General features: G+C 40.0%; 2 protein-coding genes across 2 annotated transcripts in view; one reads left to right on the top strand and one right to left on the bottom strand.

The window, feature by feature from the left end:
- DYTN (dystrotelin) overlaps positions 1-14,334 on the top strand; it is a 27,968-nt gene extending 13,634 nt beyond the window's left edge. The window contains exons 9-16 of the mRNA XM_051786861.1: positions 189-300; positions 1,913-2,058; positions 3,666-3,834; positions 5,498-5,568; positions 7,640-7,799; positions 8,426-8,906; positions 9,463-9,609; positions 14,225-14,334. Coding sequence (XP_051642821.1) covers positions 189-300; positions 1,913-2,058; positions 3,666-3,834; positions 5,498-5,568; positions 7,640-7,799; positions 8,426-8,906; positions 9,463-9,566 — 1,243 coding nt within the window. The 3' untranslated portion in view covers positions 9,567-9,609; positions 14,225-14,334. The remainder of the gene's footprint in view (positions 1-188; positions 301-1,912; positions 2,059-3,665; positions 3,835-5,497; positions 5,569-7,639; positions 7,800-8,425; positions 8,907-9,462; positions 9,610-14,224) is intronic.
- Positions 14,003-17,862, bottom strand: FAM237A (family with sequence similarity 237 member A). Its single transcript, XM_051786905.1, has 2 exons — positions 17,454-17,862; positions 14,003-14,343 (listed from the first exon to the last, which is right to left on the bottom strand). Exons 1-2 carry the CDS (start codon positions 17,860-17,862, stop codon positions 14,195-14,197), a joined length of 558 nt encoding a protein of 185 aa, XP_051642865.1. The 3' UTR covers positions 14,003-14,194.

Raw genomic sequence — 17,862 nt, 5'->3', positions numbered from 1 at the left:
GGAGAATAGTCCATTATCATTTGGACAAAATAACTTGCATTCAGAGAATGTTGAGGAAAGTCATATTCTAACAAAGCCGTTTCTCTGCATTTCAGAGCCCAGGGATCTGTATTTTCAGTAGTCAAGCTCACTTACACCAAGTCCTTACTTGTGGGGAAGTTACTGAATCCCTTTGTTTTCCCTCACAGGTATCGCTGTTTGAAGTGCCTCAATTTTGACCTTTGCCAAGCGTGCTTTTTCACTGGCCGTCTCTGCAAACCACATAAGAGGTCACATCCTGTTGTGGAACACTGTGTGCAGGTAGAGTCCCATTGTACTGATTAATTTCCCTGTTCAGGTTCTTCCTGTAGGCAAGTAGGCAGTAGATTCTTGAACTACATTCATTATAAAATTATATGTGGATTAGCCATAATGACCATGACATATTAGCATTATTAATCTGGGCACAGTGTGACAGGAAAAGGAAAAAAGGTGGCTTCTAACTTTGGAATGAGTGTTTTGTTCTGAAATAACTGAATAAAGCGATGAAATATCCTAGTGCAAGTCCTCTTTTCAAGGACTTTAATGGCAAGTTTGCTGTTTACAGATAATCCTTAAACCTGTGTAAAGTCCCATCAGTGTATCCCAGTGCTCCTTCATCCCAATCCCAATGCAGACTCATGCAAAAATTAATTCGTCCTAAAGTTGTACAAACTCCTGCATGAAATGTTTTTTCTCCCAGAGTTTTCCCACTTTATTGTAAACCCTTCTGATTCATTTGTCTCTGTCAGTTAGGGATGTGGCACAAAGAGGCAGCGTGTGCCCAACCAAGCTCACCTACTTGGACTCCATTACAGGGGCAACTTGTGCTTTCATCATACTAGTGGTGAAGTACAACACTGGGAATTTGTGTTTGGAAGACCCTTTCCTCACCTATACTGTCTGACATTGAGCTTTCCAACATTGTTTCTGCAGTACTGCAACTAGATCACTGAACTTGGGTTTACTTTATGAAGCCCTAATCCTACATTAACCCTGTCATTATTACTTTATAGGCCAAATATTACAATACAGGCCAAAGTCTATACCAAAATTAAAAGATAAGCTACTCACTATGACAGGTACCACTTTTATATCCTTTGTGCGGGACTTAAAAGAATCAGTAGTAAGCTGCTGTCCCCATCCCTTCCACTTTTAGCAGATGCTGGCCTTGTCTGGGTAAGTTTTCATTTTGTCTTTATCAGGGAGTGAACTTCTGCGTGGGCATTTGAAATAACGGCAGTTTTTCCTTTCTGTGCTGACACCTTGTGGTGATGTTACTACCACGTTGAGAAACACTGGGAGGCATGTGGTGTGTTTTCTTTGTGTTTTCCTTCAGTCTGTCAGGGCTCACCCCATGTTTTGCAGCAGTCACTTCCTGGGGCAGAATTGGTTTGTGTCCTCCTATAATACAGCTACTGAGTTTAGTTGTTGTACCTGACTGAGCCCGACACTGTTGTGACAAATGGATGTGTATTTTACTATATGCTACGAGAGGAGGACATGAGTTGTGGAAGACTACATCTGTGAATGCTTCATACAAATATAAAAGTACTTCTTCCCATTGATCAAGAGAGAACTTAGATACTAGTTGGGCAGAATTATTGTTGTGACTGCCAAAATCCTGTATTAGGGATTTCCAGGCTGCCTCAATTTGGCCCAGGCAAAGTGATTTGTGTACTTAAAGAATTGGAACTGCTCTTGCCTGTGGTCCTGCATCATCATCCAGCTCAGCTCCCCTTCTAGGACTCAGATAGCAGCCACAAGCTTCTTAATTGTTGAGCAGGTTGACCTTTGTTTTCTTATGTCTTGCCTTTGCCTTGGACTGTGTCCACTTCTGTGCAACACCTGCTTGAAAATTCACTCCCTTCTTTGTTATTGCTCATTCCGACAGATGTCAGCAAAGGCCAGTGCAAAGCACTTTCTCCGCACCATCAGGAACAACCTGTTTCAAGAGCGCTGCAGAAGAAAGGAGGCTCAGAGAAGAAGGACTCTGGAGACAGTGGAGGAGAGGCACTTCCCTACTCACAAAAAGACTTTGTGAGTTTCATTTTCAGATGAGTTTAGAATCTCTGAATGTCAGGATGTGGAATATTGCTTGATTATGCCCTTTGAATAAATGATTTTGTTATGACAGATGCCATGTCATAATTTTTCTATTAAAAAGGGAAAAAATAACTGGGAAGTTGCTGCACATTGTTCTATAGCTTAACCATAATTACCATGCTGATGACCTAATGACTAGTTGTCTTATAAAATATAACATGCTCGTGTCTTCCTTCCCTCCTTCCTTATGTTGTCTCTCTTGCTCTGTGCCATTTCTTATGCTCAGTCTAGGGTCAGGCATTGCAAATATTTAGTACCTGTCACAACTGCATGGGTTTTTAAGCAACTCCTCTGTGAAAAATTCATTGGAAATTAACTGTAATACTTTCCACGTGTGACCCACAGTGCATTCAGTGACAGTCATTCTACTCAAGTCCCACTGAATTGCAGGCCTGTGGGATTACTCACAGTAGTGAGCTGATCTCACCATTCCAGTTCTTTCAGACCAGTTGTTTGGTGTGCTTTGGTTAATATTTAAATTCATTACTGTATTTCCACTGATCACGGTGGTTAATAATGAGCATTGGAGGTTGTGTTGTGATTTTTCCCAATAGTTTCTCCTTCCTTGCTATGAGATTTTTGTTGATATTTAGGTGTAGAAACTGAAGGGAATGATTATAGGAGATAAGCATACAAACTACAAATGTGCAAAGGGTGAGATTCCTTTCTAGTTGTATAAAGGCCTAGCAACTCTCTTGCATCTCACATATGTTCTCCAAATGAGGCTTCAGTGAGACTGAAATAGGGGAAAAATGGTCAGTCCTCTCTAAAAGAATTAATTTCCTCCTCATGCAAAGGAGGACAAAAATCTGTTTATAAAACTGGATTTTGCTACTCTGGTAGGTTTGCAATTAGAAAACAATTTTTTATGTGCTATAAGACCAATGGATGATAGTTACAGTGATTCTCATAGAGAATATTATTTCAGTGTTTGTTTTTTAGAATGTGGTGAAATGCAAAACATTTTTCGTTGCTAATATTTCCTCTCTTGTATTTAGCAACAAAACAATATGTCATCATTTTGAATGTCATTTAATTTTTCTGTGAGCAGTCAAGATTTATCTATAATTCTGTGGGGTTTTGCTCTACCTACTGCTTGGGTAGCAATGGGACAAAGAATAATTTAGGGCTGCTGTTACAGGTGTCGCTCTGGGACTGATAAATATCTGGCCTTTTCCAGGCATAGAATGGACAGAGCAGCAGGATACTTTGCTATATTTTTGTAGTTGAATTTCCCAATATATTTAGCTCTTGGTGAAAGGAAGCATAGAAGAGAAGCAGCAAATTGCACTGAAACTAAATGAGTGGAAAGAAGAACCTGTTGTTGAGATTCTGTTGGGAGAGTGGAATTCGTTTTTAGGAATTTCCTTCTTTCAGCCAAAATGTGCCAGCAGGCATGGCTAAACCATACTTCTTGCTTAGTCGATAGCATAACTGTCTGTCTACTCACAGTGCATTAGTTTTATTTTGTTCTTTCTCGATACTAAAACCATGTGAGTCTTGATCCTTTACCTACTCATTATTTCTCTCTTGGCACACAGTCCTCCTGCAGAACTCAGTGCTTCACCACTCCCTGGCCCTGAAAACCTGTCTTTCCCAGGGGATATTTGTGTCCCAGAGTCACCCGAGTTCATAGCTGAAAACAGGACTGTGATGCAGAAGAGTGAGAATAACAGAAAGACACTAGAGCAAGGCAAGACAATAGCTCAGGTGAGCAAAACATGAAGCAGTAATAGTGCTACAGCTGTGAAGACCTACCAAGTTAACTATCTAATTACTAATGAAAATGTATTGGACATCTTCAGCTTTTTTTTAATTCCTCACTTATGGAAAAAAATGTGGAATATGAAAACTCAGTGAAGCTTGAATTTGATGTCTTTCCAAGATTAGTGACTAGTCTCCTTGACTTCCATAACCTTCAGAAGCACCTGTAAGAATATTTGCTTTGGGTTTTGCTGAGTTGTCTTAGAGTAGCACACTAAAGACTAGCTAAGACTGGAGTCTTCTCTCTATTTCAACAGGTAAAAAATACCGTCATATCCTCCTACTGCTGCCTTAATTCTTTTTAGGTTCAGGCCATTTTTGTTACCATGGCAATAGCAAGAGGACAGAATGATCCCCTCTGAAGGATAAACCCAGAGTGGTGTCCACTCCAACTAAAATAGCTAATGTACAAAAGGTCTCCACTAATCTATTTCCAGCTTCCCTGCATAGAAACAATACTAGAGGAGTGGATAGGATAGTGTAGCTAAAAATAAGTATATAGCAGTTTTTTGTTTCTATATTTATTTGAAAGATTGGCAGCTCTGCATATACTCAGAATATAGGGAACACTGAGTTGTGTTCAAACCAGTTTGTGTCATCCGCTCATCTTGTTCTTCCCAGGAGCCAAGGGGTGCAGTAACTGAAAACTAGCCTCTGTGTGTCAGGTCACTCCTTTGGCTGCTACTCCTGTGCTGCCCTTTGGAAGAGATGTCATTTAGGACTCTGCTGCCCCACTCAAGGTATAGTGCCAGCCAGCATATATCTGCAGGAGAAGTTGTGGGGCAGACTTAAAGTGCTTAAACATATAATTTTGACGGCTGGCATTTGTCATTTTAGGAGACAGCAAGATAGGACTTGCATCCTTGTACTGGGATTCTGTCATGCATTGCTCATTTGTTCATTTTGAATCTGGGCTGAGAATTCTTTTTGAGAAGTTTTATACTGATTTCCAAGATCTTATAGTGCTTATTTCCACTTTGCTTCAAAAGATGTGGACAGTAAGTCCAATGATTGCTTTTAACAGAATTGACGAGTATGGAGGTCCTGGGGACCCAGCTCTTAGTCTCATAATTTCCTGGCAGCCCTGATTCCAGCCCAACTTACATCATGCCCCAAAAGCAGATGGAAAGCATTTGTGTTCTTGACTTCTGGGTTACTGTTCCCTGCATGGCCCAGAGACTGCTACTTCCATGCAAAGACCAGGAGTTTTTCTTCTCTCTTCTACATCCAGTCTCTCTCTTCATCTCCTTGTCCCAAAGCAGTTGTGGGACTTGGGAGAGACTGTTCCCAAATCAGAATATTCCATTTTGCAGAAATTCTAGGGAATATGTGTTTTGTTCTAATTTAAAACAAATTCTCATACACTTAGAATTTGTCATGGAACAAAGAACTTGCTCTATAGAATAAATTTTCCAGTCTCCTCTAATAGCCATTAGAAATACTTTAATGCATCAGTTGATTGTAATAAGTTAAATTTAAAAAGCTAACTAGTAAATCTATGAAACAGACCAAATCCAAAATTTGTCATGCCCTCTTATAGTAAAATTTGCATATAAAAATGAATGTTATTGCTGATAAGGTTATGACCAGATACTTCTTTGTGTTCTAGGCAATAGCCTCTTTTGAAGCAGATGTGTTAAAAATGCACGAATCTATCAAAAGCGTTCACAGTGACAGCAGGTATGTAAATGCAGTGGTACACTGACAGAAGACTGGTGGGCAGGGCTCAGTGAAGGGCTAGAAGACAGGTTATTTTTCTATACCTTGGAGATTTTGAGATTAAATAAAGATCCTATTATATGAGGATGAATGATAAAAACTCAGCAACAAAAATTGTAAATGGGGATCACTGGAAAAACAATGTCTGGAAAAGCAAAACATTTTCATTTGCTTTCATCAGCATTTCTGCAATTGCTAGTTTATATTTCTAAAGGTAATTTTTAAGGGAAAAGATGTTCATTCACATACAAATACCAGAATAGCATACTTTTTCAAGTTTTTCTCTGAATAAGGCTTAATCAAAAAAAATTTCATTATTTGCATGAAGTTTTTAAATCAAAGTACATTGTCTTTCTAGAAAATGTGCTGTACATCAAATAGAGATTAATAGGCTTAATACAATAACTATTGGTATAAAATCCATGACATATTATCAGAGAAGTTCCTTCTGATATTCAAACCTTTGACAGGAAAAAATATTAATTCCTAAACTACAAATTTCCTGAGAGGTTTATTTGTTTGCATGGCAGGAGGGGAAGTTGTTGTATGGGCAATAATGCTAACCTTTTTCTTGCATTTATGCCTTCCCCTCTTTAATTTTTGTAGTTATATACGAATGTGCTCTAGATAAAACCATGGCTGTGACTCCTTAAACCAATGGAATTACAGTGAAGTGTAGTATTTTATCCTGAATCTACTCTTTATTTCCTTCAGTATGTTCAGTTCTCTCTGTTCCTGTTCTGTTTCATTCTAAGTACAATTGCTGCTCCAAATTCACACAAGGCCACTTCAAGATCAGAGCTAAACAATTGTGGTTCCATTGTAAGCCTGTGTCCTTACCTCACTCTCTGTTCTCACCTGGGCAAATAAAGAGATATGACAAAGATCTTCAGCTTTTGTTTAGATTAGCAATAGTTGAGAGGATATCTGGGAAGCCTGCTCCTGAAATGCTGCATCACCCTCTGACCCAGAGTTTATCATATAATGGGGTGAATGAATCACATTACTCATGGGAAGCTCTTTATTCTTATTTGTGGACTGACTTCCAGCATTCATGTGCCTGTTCACAGAAGTGGCCCTGAGTTAGTTGAAGGGAGTCAGCATTTTACGGTAAAGACCCCTTAAACGCTGTTATAAGGAACCACTGTAATATTAATCTTAATTTTAAATTATATGACTTGTCCTATTCAGACAGATCTTGCATAATTCTAGAGAAATCTGGTGGGACTCTTGTCTCTAAGCCAAAGTATAACCAAAAGAAAGTGAATCAGATGAACTTCTGGATGTAACTAAGCAGGACAGATAACTATTTCAGCTCTGTGATATGAAGCAGTTGGTTTATTACAGTAGTGTTAACAAACTTTACTGTCTCCACCTCAGCCATGAGGAAGGCAAAACTATTTCTACCCTGACTTCTTAGAGAAATCCCAACTAGAACAGAATTATGGTATTTTTGTCATACTGGGCTCTGAGTAGGTAATTTCTAAATCTCTGGTATGTGTGGGAGGGTGGCACTTCTTATTGCAAAAATCACAATGTCTTTTCAAGGACAAGTGGCCTGTGCAGGAACTATTCATATAATCAAAGAAACTGCATAGAATACCATGAGCAAGAAGAAAACTCTATCAAAGGGGTAGAGGCTGCTTTTACTTTGTTGTTGCCTGTGGCATGTAGTGGGAACTTTTGCAGTTCAGGAAGTTGCCATAAATAGTTTGCTTCTAGGCAGAGGGACTGCTGTAATGTCTCCCCTGTTGAAGCCACCTTTGTGGGAAAGGTAAAATGCAAGGTTCAGTCCTGGCTGTAGCTCCATTCAGCTCACATCTTTCCTCATCTAGAACACTCCTGTTCTTGCTAATTCTGTGGATACAGCCCAGCTCCTGAAACATTGGTCTCTAATCCCAAAGCTGACAAAAATTTTCTAAACTGATAAAGGGGATAAAGTTTGTGCTAAAGTGCTAGCTCTTTTCCATGACTGCATGTATTTGTGTATGTGTGATCTAGCAAAAATCCCACCCTCCTGTGTCTCTGGCAGGTACATGAAGAAGCACTTCAAGAAATGGAAGGACAAAATACAATTTCTTCACAACTGCCAGGAAGAAAAAAGCTGCAAAATAGAGGTGAAACTCCAAAGACTGAGAGTAAGCCATAAAAACCTACAAATGAGACTGCAGCAAATGGAGCAAGAAGTAAAGGTATAGTGACAAATATACCAAGAATCAGAGCTATGAGCAATTACTGAACACTAACTACTGCTTCCTGCAGACCAGCACTCTTGGTACTATTTCATGCACCTTCCACTAGTATTTTCAGTTATCTTAGATTCTTGTCTTCAGAGAAAGTAGATAGAAAGCAGCAGGGATTTTCTTGTCATTCTGTGTATATTTAGCATCTAGCACAGATACCCATACTGGATGTTTAGATACTACTGCAATGAAAATAATGAATATTCCAATAAGAGTGAGAAAATGGTTTCCAACAGAAGTGTTAGATATTCCACTGCAGTCTTTTCTTCAGAGAAGAGTCCTGTGTTGGCATTGAATAAATAAAATACTCTTTTGTCATTCCTAATTACCGTCTTTTACTGGAAGGTAATACAGACATCTTACAGAAAATATTTTATTTCTTTTCAATTGTATTGATTCTTGGTCATTAAAATTATTTGTGAGATTCTAAAAAGGCCCTTATTTCACAGAGAATGTATACATATTTGCCACCTACAGCATTTTGTAGCATTTTCTGCAATGCTGCTTTAGTATTACTGGCAAGCCAAAATATCAGTTATTTTCACAATGTATTTTCTGTGTTTTTTCTATTGTAGACAATGTTACAGTCATCAGAACATCCTTTTGCACAGTATCAGAATACAGTGCCAAGAAATCCCCCTGTTCTGCTGGAAAGGAAAATGCAGGGTGGATTAAATCCTGCCCAAATAAGGCCTACTTCCAGAACATGTGCAGACTGGAAACCTTTGAGTCCCCCCAACCCTGCAAATAGAATGCAGTTTTTACAGACACCTGAGGTTCCCACTGCAGTGGACTTTATGTTTTCAGATGACCCACTGGAGTCAGTGTCCCTGCAGAGTGACAGACCTTTTATGGGACAGTATAAAAAAGCAAATGAGAATCAAACATATCTGCCTAAATTGACAGAAAACTCTCTCAGTGGCGTCATGAGGAATACAGTTCTTACTCCCCCTTCAGTGCAACTACTACCTGATGAGAAGGAAGTCAGAGAGGAAATGGAACTGCAGCAGCTAGTGATGAAACTGAAGGATGGATTGTCTCTCCAAACCCAGCCAGGTATAAGCTCTCCCAGTAATCTCGACTCTGTCTTCTCACCTTCATCCAGTTTACTCTATAATATTGTTCATAATCATTTAACTCTTCAAGGAAATTCAGAATCTTGCCTTAGCCATTGTAGGAGTATTCAAGCTCTGTACTGTAAGGTAGAGCATATTCCAAATATAACCCTTAATGTTTGACTAATTTGAAACTGGGTGAGTTAGAGCTCATAAGAGAAAATCAGTCTCAGCAGTTAACTAAGGAGCAAAGTTAAACTGGTGAGGGCACTGGAGGTCTTTGCTATTACCACTTCTGTGACACTGTAACTATGACTCCAGTCGCAGGCAGACTTCCAGCAGTACAAAATCCCTATGTAATCAGTGATCTTACACAGCAGGGCTTTGTTCAACACATCAGGATGCCTCACTTTTGATAATGAGGATGTAATCAGGAATATGACATAAAAAGCTACCATTTCTACAGAGTTATCTTAACTTAATGATTTATAAAGTTTTCCAGGGCTCTGGCAGCATTCAAAAGCTTAGAAAGACTTAAAATCTGTTCTACTTTTCAGCCCAACAGACTACTTTGCAGCAGGAGTTGTTCTCTACAGCTGAGCATGTTTGCAGGTCCTTTTCTGACCTCATCAACCAAGTAATTTCACCAGCTTATGAATGATGGAAACCACCATTCCCCTTACAGCTTCACTGAACTACTTAAGGTAATTGATGCCATGTCAAACTCTTTAAAGAGTCTCAGGTGTTGCATTGTAATAACACAGCATAACAGATTTCTGCATTTAATGACTTCACCAGGAACATATTGGAGAACAATATTCCTTTTTTGTGGTTTCCAGCTCCTGTGCAGTGGATTCCTCAGCAGTACAAATGATTGCCCATTTCTCTCTCTTTAGCTGATATCCCATAGTCGAGTTACTTCTTTGTAAGTCACTCAAGTATTTCTTGTTGGTGCCAGCAACAAGGAAAACTTTTTTTTTTGTAATGTACAGAAGTATTTTAAAGATCTGAGAAATGAAAATTATGCAGTACCACTTCAGAGAGAAAAAATATAGACTTAGTTACTTATTATCACAGTTCTGCAGGAGGTGCATAAAAAAATAGTGAATAAGTACGTTCATGTGAGTTCAAAACCAGTTATGGTTCAAGAAAATATGCATGATTTTAAGGATTTTAAGGATGTCACTGAAAGTATACCAGCTTTTCAAGAGAGAAATTCTCCTAATTATTACAGAATTTTTTTCTGTGATTACTGAGAAAATAAATTTGGCTTGGGTAAAAGCAAAATATTTTTGAAAGCTTTGGGAGAAAAGTGAGATAAATTATATATTCTGAAGCTTTGCTTCATGTATAATCAAACAGAGTTTAGGCTGATGTGATTGAAAAGACTAATGAAAAGTGTAGTGCCTAAAAAAAGCTGCTCAGCAGAACTCTTCATTTTCCGCATAGATTTTCCTTGTCTTGTATTTTTCAGAATTAATTGTAATCATCAAGATAAATCACAGAATATTCTGTGTTGAAGGGACCCAAAATGATAATAGAGTCCAACCCCTAGCCCTGCAAAGGACCATTCACAAGAGTCACACCATGTGCCTGACAGTATCATCCAAACGCTTCTGGAACTCTGTCAGGTTTGGTGCTGTGACCACTTCCTGGGGAGCCTGTTCCAGTGTCCATCTACCCTCTGGGGGAAGAACCTTGTTCTAATATCCAACCTAAACCTCCCCTGACACAATTTCAGGCCATTCCCTTGGGTTCTGTCACTGGTCACCACAGAGAAGAGATCAGTGCCTGCCCCTCCTCTTCCCCTCACGAGGAAGTTGTAACTGCAATGAGGTCTTCCCTCAGTCTCCTCTGCTCCAGGCTTAACAGATCAAGTGACCTCAGCCTCTCCTCATTGGCTTCCCCTCAAGGCCCTTCCCCATCTTCATTGCCCTCCTTTGGACGCTCTCCAACAGTTTAATATCTTTCTTATATTGTGGTGCCCCAAACTGCCACAATATTCAAGGTGAGGCAGCCCCAGTGCAGAGCAGAGCAGGACAGTCCCCTCCTTTGACCGGCTGGTGATGCTTTGCCTGATGCCCCCCAGGACATGGTTGGCCCTCCTGGCTGCCAGGGCACTGCTGGCCCATATTCAACTTGTCATGGACCAGGACCCCCAGGTCCCTTTCCACACCACTGCTTTCCAGCCTCTCATTCCCCAGTCTGTCTGTACATACAGGGTTGCCCCATCCCAGGTGCAAAACCTGGCACTTCCCCTTGTTGATGGTTGGTGATTGCCCAACCTTCTAATTTGTCAAGGTCTCTCTGCAGGGTCTCCCTGCCACTGAGGGAGTCAACAGCTCCTCCCAGTTTTGTGTCACCTGCAGACTTGCTTAGTATCCCTTCCAGTCCTGTGTCCAATCATTTATGAAGATGAGGGCCTAAGATGAAGCCCTGTGGAACCCCACTAGTGACAGGTCACCAGTCTGATGTTCCCCCCATACTTCCTTCTAGTAAAGGAAGTATAAAGATAGTGGAAAGAAACTTATTGAGGAAGGGCCCCAGAAAACAAATAGTGATGAGGTCACTAGTAAGTGGATGCAGCCACACTAGCACATAAACAATACAGTGTGAGATAGAAGCTTAATAGCTTTTGCAAGATGCCAGTGCCAAGAGACAAACAACAATCCAAGGAACCTAGTTGTTGATTATGGGAAGGTATCCATCAGCTTCTGATGAGGCTTTAAATCTCCATCCAGTGTGTGCATCTGAATTAAATATGGTTGGAAACAGTGACAACTGACAAATACTAGTTTGGTCTGATGCAATTTCACTGAACATATCTGGAGCCCAAATTCTTACAAATAGATATTCCCGAACTACCATGAACTCTTACTTCATGGCAGTGTGTAAAGACTGAAAGAAGTGTTTTCCCATGCTAAGAAGCAGTTGTTTAGCTCCCAAATACCTACAAGATGAAAGGGACAAAATCATAAGGTCTTTCTTTTGCTATTAGTCAGTTCAGCTGACAAGGAATCAACTTCTGTCAGACATGTTCATCCCATCCTTCTGACAGACTCAGGCTGGGAAACAGTAAGCCAGGTGCAGTATCTACAAAAACAGTCCTAACTCACTCAAAGATCTGCCATGACCTTTATAAGGAAGAGTAGTAGGAGGCAATGTCCTGTCTGTAAACACAGTAACATTTTGAATTTTTCCTGTAGAGCAGATCTACTTTCACCTCATACTCAGTCCTTACTTTTTCTCAACACAGACAACCTTTTGTCATTTGCACTTTATCACATGCAGGTTTACAGGTAATGAATTGCATCTCCTTTTTTATTTCAGCACAATTAATTACACAGATTGTGTCCTTTACATCAGCAATTACCAAATGTTCTCCATAGTGTGACCTATATTAGAGAATCATCTGTTTTCTCGATCTTAACTGTGCATCCTTTCCTCGAAGGCCAAATTTTGCTACAGACTATTAATTAAGAAGCTTGCTGAAGCAGAGAAGTATTGAAAATTTGTTTAAGCTAAATATCATCTTGGCCCATAGTGGTATTTCACCATTTCTGTTGCTATCTGAAGGGAAGAAGAAAGCTACCATGAGCCATTTCCTAAGGGATCCTATTGTTGCAGCTGGGATATATCTAAAGTGGAAGCACTAGCCTCTTCCCAAAGGGCCCTGTGGAAAAGCAGCTAAGATAAACAGTACCTGTTCGGGTAATCTGTCTGATTTTATATTTTCTAGAGCTGAAGTGCATATGGTCTACTACAATACCAGTTGTACTGTAGTACTTGGCTGAGGCATCCAGCCCTTAACACGCTCTTTGTCAGTTGCTGGACTTAATAGCTGTGGGGACTGTGGTTGAAGACATGTCTCTTATGTTGATACAAAGTTGCATACAATGGGGCTTTTAGATATATTAATATAATTTAGTTAATTAACAACATAGGAACAGGAGAGAGAGGACCTGTTGTAACAATGGTCTTGCCGCCCTCCCACACGGCAGCAGAGCACACTCATAGGCTGTGGCTGCAGTTGGGGGGGTGTTGCTGAGTACACTAAACTGTGTTCCTGTGCTTATCCTGCTTTAGTGTTCCCTCTTCTCTTGAACACTTAAATAGTTTGTTGCATGTGTAACTCGAAGCACAAATCCAGTGCCATTGAAGCTGATAGTCCTCTTACAGTTCTTTGTCTGCTTCCTTAAGATAATGATTTCACCAAGTGGGACTGTGTTTAACCTTTACTTTGTTCAGGCCCAGTAACCATTTTAAGATTTCCTTTACACATTTTGTTACTTGAACCTATTTCTCCAAGTTGGTGAACAACCAGCAAACCAGTTTTTCTGTGGGCATTTGGAGAAAAAAAAAAAAGAAAAAAGAGCAATGAAATATTGCTACATGCTCAAGGAAAGAAACTTTGAATGAGCAGTAAAATATAATTGCCCTGGAAAGCTGAAATTTGTAGTTGCATTCAGCCAGTCAGGCAAAGGAAATATTTTATCTCATAAAAGCATGAAATGTTACCTGCCCTAAGTTATGTTACATTAGTTTAATATCAAATTGCCTGTTAGAGTTATAAATAACAGAGGAAACTGATTTTTCTACAAAGAGCTTGCAAACGAAAACAGAAGCAATTGTAAGTTATACATGAGTTTCTTGTATTAAACACTTTAAATAAGAATGTGTAACATTTTAAGTAGTATTTTTAATAACTAAGCATTTAGGGAAAATATCATAAAAATATAATGTGAAAGCAGAGGAGCTGGTAAAATCTTTTAACCCTTTTACTTTTGCTGGAAAACTTACAATGTTTTTGGAAGGTATTTTTCATGTAAAAATATGTACTATTTTTCTTTTAGTAGGATGATGTCTTTGAGCAGTGATTGCTTTGTGCAAGTGTACAGCTACACATACAATCAAAATCACCATCTTGACTCTAATCCAGTCTTGGAAACAGTGGAGGGTTTTTGATAATTTCCTTCTCTGCTTGTCTGTGTTTTGTTGAAGGATCAGTTATTTCCTGTTTTGGCACCCAAAATCGTGCCACGTGTGAATGGGTCACATGTATTACTGAGATACACACAGGTTAAAGTAGGCAACTGCTTATAAATCATGCAGTTTATTAAGGAGATGAAATTAATAGATAATTAAAAAAACCCGTAAGTCCAAGTTAATCAGAGATATGGTGCCCATGCTTACAGGCCTTTTTCTACATGTAAATTGACATCAGTGAGGATTAGAATGCAAAAAATAAAGAGAAGTAATTAAAAAAAATCTAGAAATCAAGATCTTGAACTAAAAGTGTGATTTCCTCTTTTTTCCTAGCTCTCCAATGACTCTTCGAAGTAATGTAGGTCTACTCTTATGCATGTGGATACTTATTAAATCTTCAAATGAGTCTCTCTTCTTCAGAATTGGCGACCTCTGAATATGAGAAAATATCCCTGAAAAGTGACATGAAAATGCATATAAATAAATGATTTCCAAACAGCAAAGAGCAGCTGAATACTCAGTTTCCCACATCTGTTTCTTCTGCTTTTAGCTGTTGCTGGTCCCCATTTTATCAGCATTGCCCCCAAACCTCTTTGGTGATATCCATAACCCTCCACTTGCAAGAGTTGTATTTCAATGTCAGGTCACTTTGATCTTTTCCCCCAGTATGGACCTTTTCCTTCAATCTTCCTATAAAACTCTTCTACTTGTAATTAGCAGCACTTAAGTCTGCTCATAATCTTACTGACTCACCAGCTTGTTATCAACCTCCCTGCACAGTGCATGAGATCTCTCACACTGTTTGGTTGCAGATTTGTTATTTGCTTGAGGAACTATGGGACATTTTCTTTACAATGATCTCTAAAAGCCAGCAAATTGGTTTTCTTTCTTTTAGACATATTTGCCTTCTGAAAAATTAACTGACTAATACTGCTTATTTACCAGACCTCAAATGTATAGTAGCATCTGCTCCACTACCCTCCCTGACACCCCACAACGTTGGGACAGCAAATTACGTGTCTTGGGCCAGGTGCAAGGGCTGTTCTGAGCCTAATTAGCTGTACCTGTGAGGGAGGTGTGCACAGCTGTGGCCACTGAGTGGCAGAGAGGCTGCTGAGCAAGGAGAAAAGGAGTGGAGAGATGTTTGTGGCTGCAGTCTTCAAGTGTTTGTAGTGGGGATGTGCTGTGTGGCTTCTTGAGGAGGATTTTTTAGCTGCTCTTCAGGAAGATTTGCTGTGAGTACAAAAGCTATGTTTTCCTTGTGGTTCCAAAGTCTTATTTTGGTTCATGGAGAGTTGTTACAAATATTGTGTAACTACAGTGTTGTAATATTTTGGAAATGCCTTTATGAAATGTGCTTTTTCATAGTGTTTGGATTTTGTTAGGGGAAAGATGAGTTACTAAAGATACCTTGGCCAGGTAACTGTGGAAGACTCTCCCTACTTGTCTCATTCCTCATCACTTGCTAGGATGTGATTTCTGTCTGCAATTATTACCAATTGATTTCTGCTTTCACTGATGAAATAAGGCAGTAGGATCAAGGGTTACAAAGATTAAAACAACTGGCTTTGTTAAGAAACTGTGAGACTTGGATGAGAAGTTAGGTAGCTGCTCCAAAAAATAAAATTTAGGCTGTCACTGCTATAAGCTGCCTGCTATAGCCTGATGTTAATCAGTTGTACAGAAAAATCAGATTAACTGATTACAATTCACAAAACAAAGAAGGAAAGGAAGGAGTCCTTGTTTTTCTTAAAGTATGAATACTTAGTAGTGCTTAAAATCTCTGTGTAAGTGTAAACAAAAGTCAGTATTTATCACAAAACCTGTAATTTGATTCTGCAAAGTACATCAGACTGTTATGCTTAATCTTGACCAGGAACAAAAGCTCTTTGTTTAGGAAAATCACAATGTGATATAGATATGAAGAGCTAGGTGGGAGTTTAGACAGGGATATTCAAAGCTGCAGTCCTGAAAACAAACATTAATCCTGGGCTTTCGCCTGATGAGCATCTAAGTTTTTAACAATACTACTGCCTCATGTGTCTAAAGCTGCATTCTCTTTGCACCTGAAAGTGCATCAGTCTGGTAAGGACTGAGAAATTTGTTGCCTTTGTGATGTCTAAGACCAATTGGAAACTGGAAGTTCCAACATGGTTAAGATCCAGTCAGAGCAATGCGATAGCTCAGATTCTTTGTGGAGCAGGACAGGGTACACTCCTTGCTTTTAAAATGCAGGTAGTGGTTGTTTGGCTCATATTTTAGAAACTGACCCTGTGTGTGTGCTCTTCAGTCTGAGGGGATTGATTCAAACACAATTCCTATATCCTAGCTTAATGGCTACGACACTGTCTCTAGGTAACAGGGGTAAGGACCTCTTAATCCTTCCTATCTCAAATCCCAGCTTTCAATATTCAAAAAAAATGTTGAGGCTTGTGGGCCAGAGCTGGACTGTCCAGTGGTATAGTGTCCCTGTGGTGCAAGAACCCTGAGTTCAAGTCCATTTTTGGAGATACTCTAATAGGTAATTGTCAAGAGAGGTTCTTCATTATTCCACGGACATTCCCCCCAAAATGCCTTAATAACTCAGATACCAATCTAGGAAGTGGAGATACAGGTCTCAATCTGCTTAAGTGTAAAGAGGGTTCTGCCTTCTCACTGTAGGCCTAATGCACTATAGCTGTTGGTGATGGCAACGGCCATTCTACCTCTCCATTGAATTATAGCACCTGCCCCTATCTGGAAGTGGATATGCTCAAGGGAAGGATGCATCTGTTGGCAGTAGGATCAGAACTGAAGCCTTGGAAGGGACTGAGATTTAGGAAAAGCTATGCTGTGTCTCCCTTCTGGTAATGGAGAGGGTAAGTGACATGCATATGGAAACACTTTAAGCCTAGGGGTTCTGCTCTGGGGCTGGGAACCTGGAGATAAGGAATTGCAGCATTTAATGTCACATGTAGTGGTGTCTTCCTGAAGCTGTAGCTGTGCCTGAAAGCCTGCATGCATCTAAGTCCTAGTTCTGTTTCCACTGTGTGTTGGGTAAAGTTGCCAGTATGGGAATGGAAAATAACTAGTGGTTGACTGCTAGATGGCAAGTAAACCTACCTACCCTTCCTCTTCTGCTGAAAGACTACCATGCTCCCCAACAGCATCAGTGCCCTGCATTCCTGAGGTGACACACCTCTCAGAATGGGGAATTTGGAACTAGCCTGTATTCATAGCACAATAGTGGTAAAACCGCTGATGCGGAAGAATATATTTGTATTTTCAGTTGCTGAGCTGCCTTCTTTGTTCTAATCCTCCTATGTTTCACTTTCTGAGCCCCTCCTTCTCCATCAAACTGAAACTTAAAAGCTGTTGTTAGAGTTCAGGTTGTCTGGAGGTCAAACTTTTGCTGAGATCACATTGAACATAAATATAGCTCTGTACTTGATTAGGAGGAGTTTGTGCAGCACTGTCCTCTGTTTCTGCACTCTAACCACACAACACAATAAGACTGCATCTCTTTTCTTTTCCACTAGACTCTAGTTATTGCCCATGAGACTTGTATTAAAGGAGCAGTGACCTTGGTTTCTCCCTGTGAACTGAGAATGTAGAGTAGCAGTCTTCTGCTCAGCTTCTGCTAGCTGCCTTCTCCCTAGGCCATGGGTTCTGGAGAGCACACAGTCCACATAGATATCCCAGAAGAGCTGAGCCAGGTCCCAGAACAAAGCCCCATGTTTCAGGTTCTCTGATGATTTCAGAAAAATCATGAAGTCCCAAAAGCCACTGACAGAGTCAGAAATGCGAGGCTTCCTCATCTCCAGTAAGACAGCTGAGGAGGATTCCCAACACTGGGGATCTGCCCACCCAAGAGCTAGTGGATCAGTTTGACTATGGCAGAGGAAAGGTGTCATGCAGAATGCTGCCATGATTAGCAGAGAGCAGGTGAGTCTCATGTTACAGTGGATTCTTCCTCTGCTCCCAAGGTCCAT

Source organism: Manacus candei, unplaced genomic scaffold, assembly GCF_025592945.1.
Source record: "Manacus candei isolate 608988 ecotype Guabito, Panama unplaced genomic scaffold, ASM2559294v1 h1tg000023l, whole genome shotgun sequence".
Taxonomy (NCBI): Eukaryota; Metazoa; Chordata; class Aves; order Passeriformes; family Pipridae; genus Manacus; species Manacus candei.
Note: the sequence above shows the minus strand (reverse complement) of the source record. Positions and strands in the feature narration are given on the sequence as shown.

Bases quoted from the DNA above. Each gene is read 5' to 3' on its own strand.
- FAM237A (XM_051786905.1), bottom strand. From the start codon at position 17,862: ATGGACCTTGGGAGCAGAGGAAGAATCCACTGTAACATGAGACTCACC. The intron at 14,344-17,453 runs GTCACTGCTCCT...GTCACTTTTCAG, and splicing joins GTTCACAGGGAGAAACCAAG to GGATATTTTCTCATATTCAG.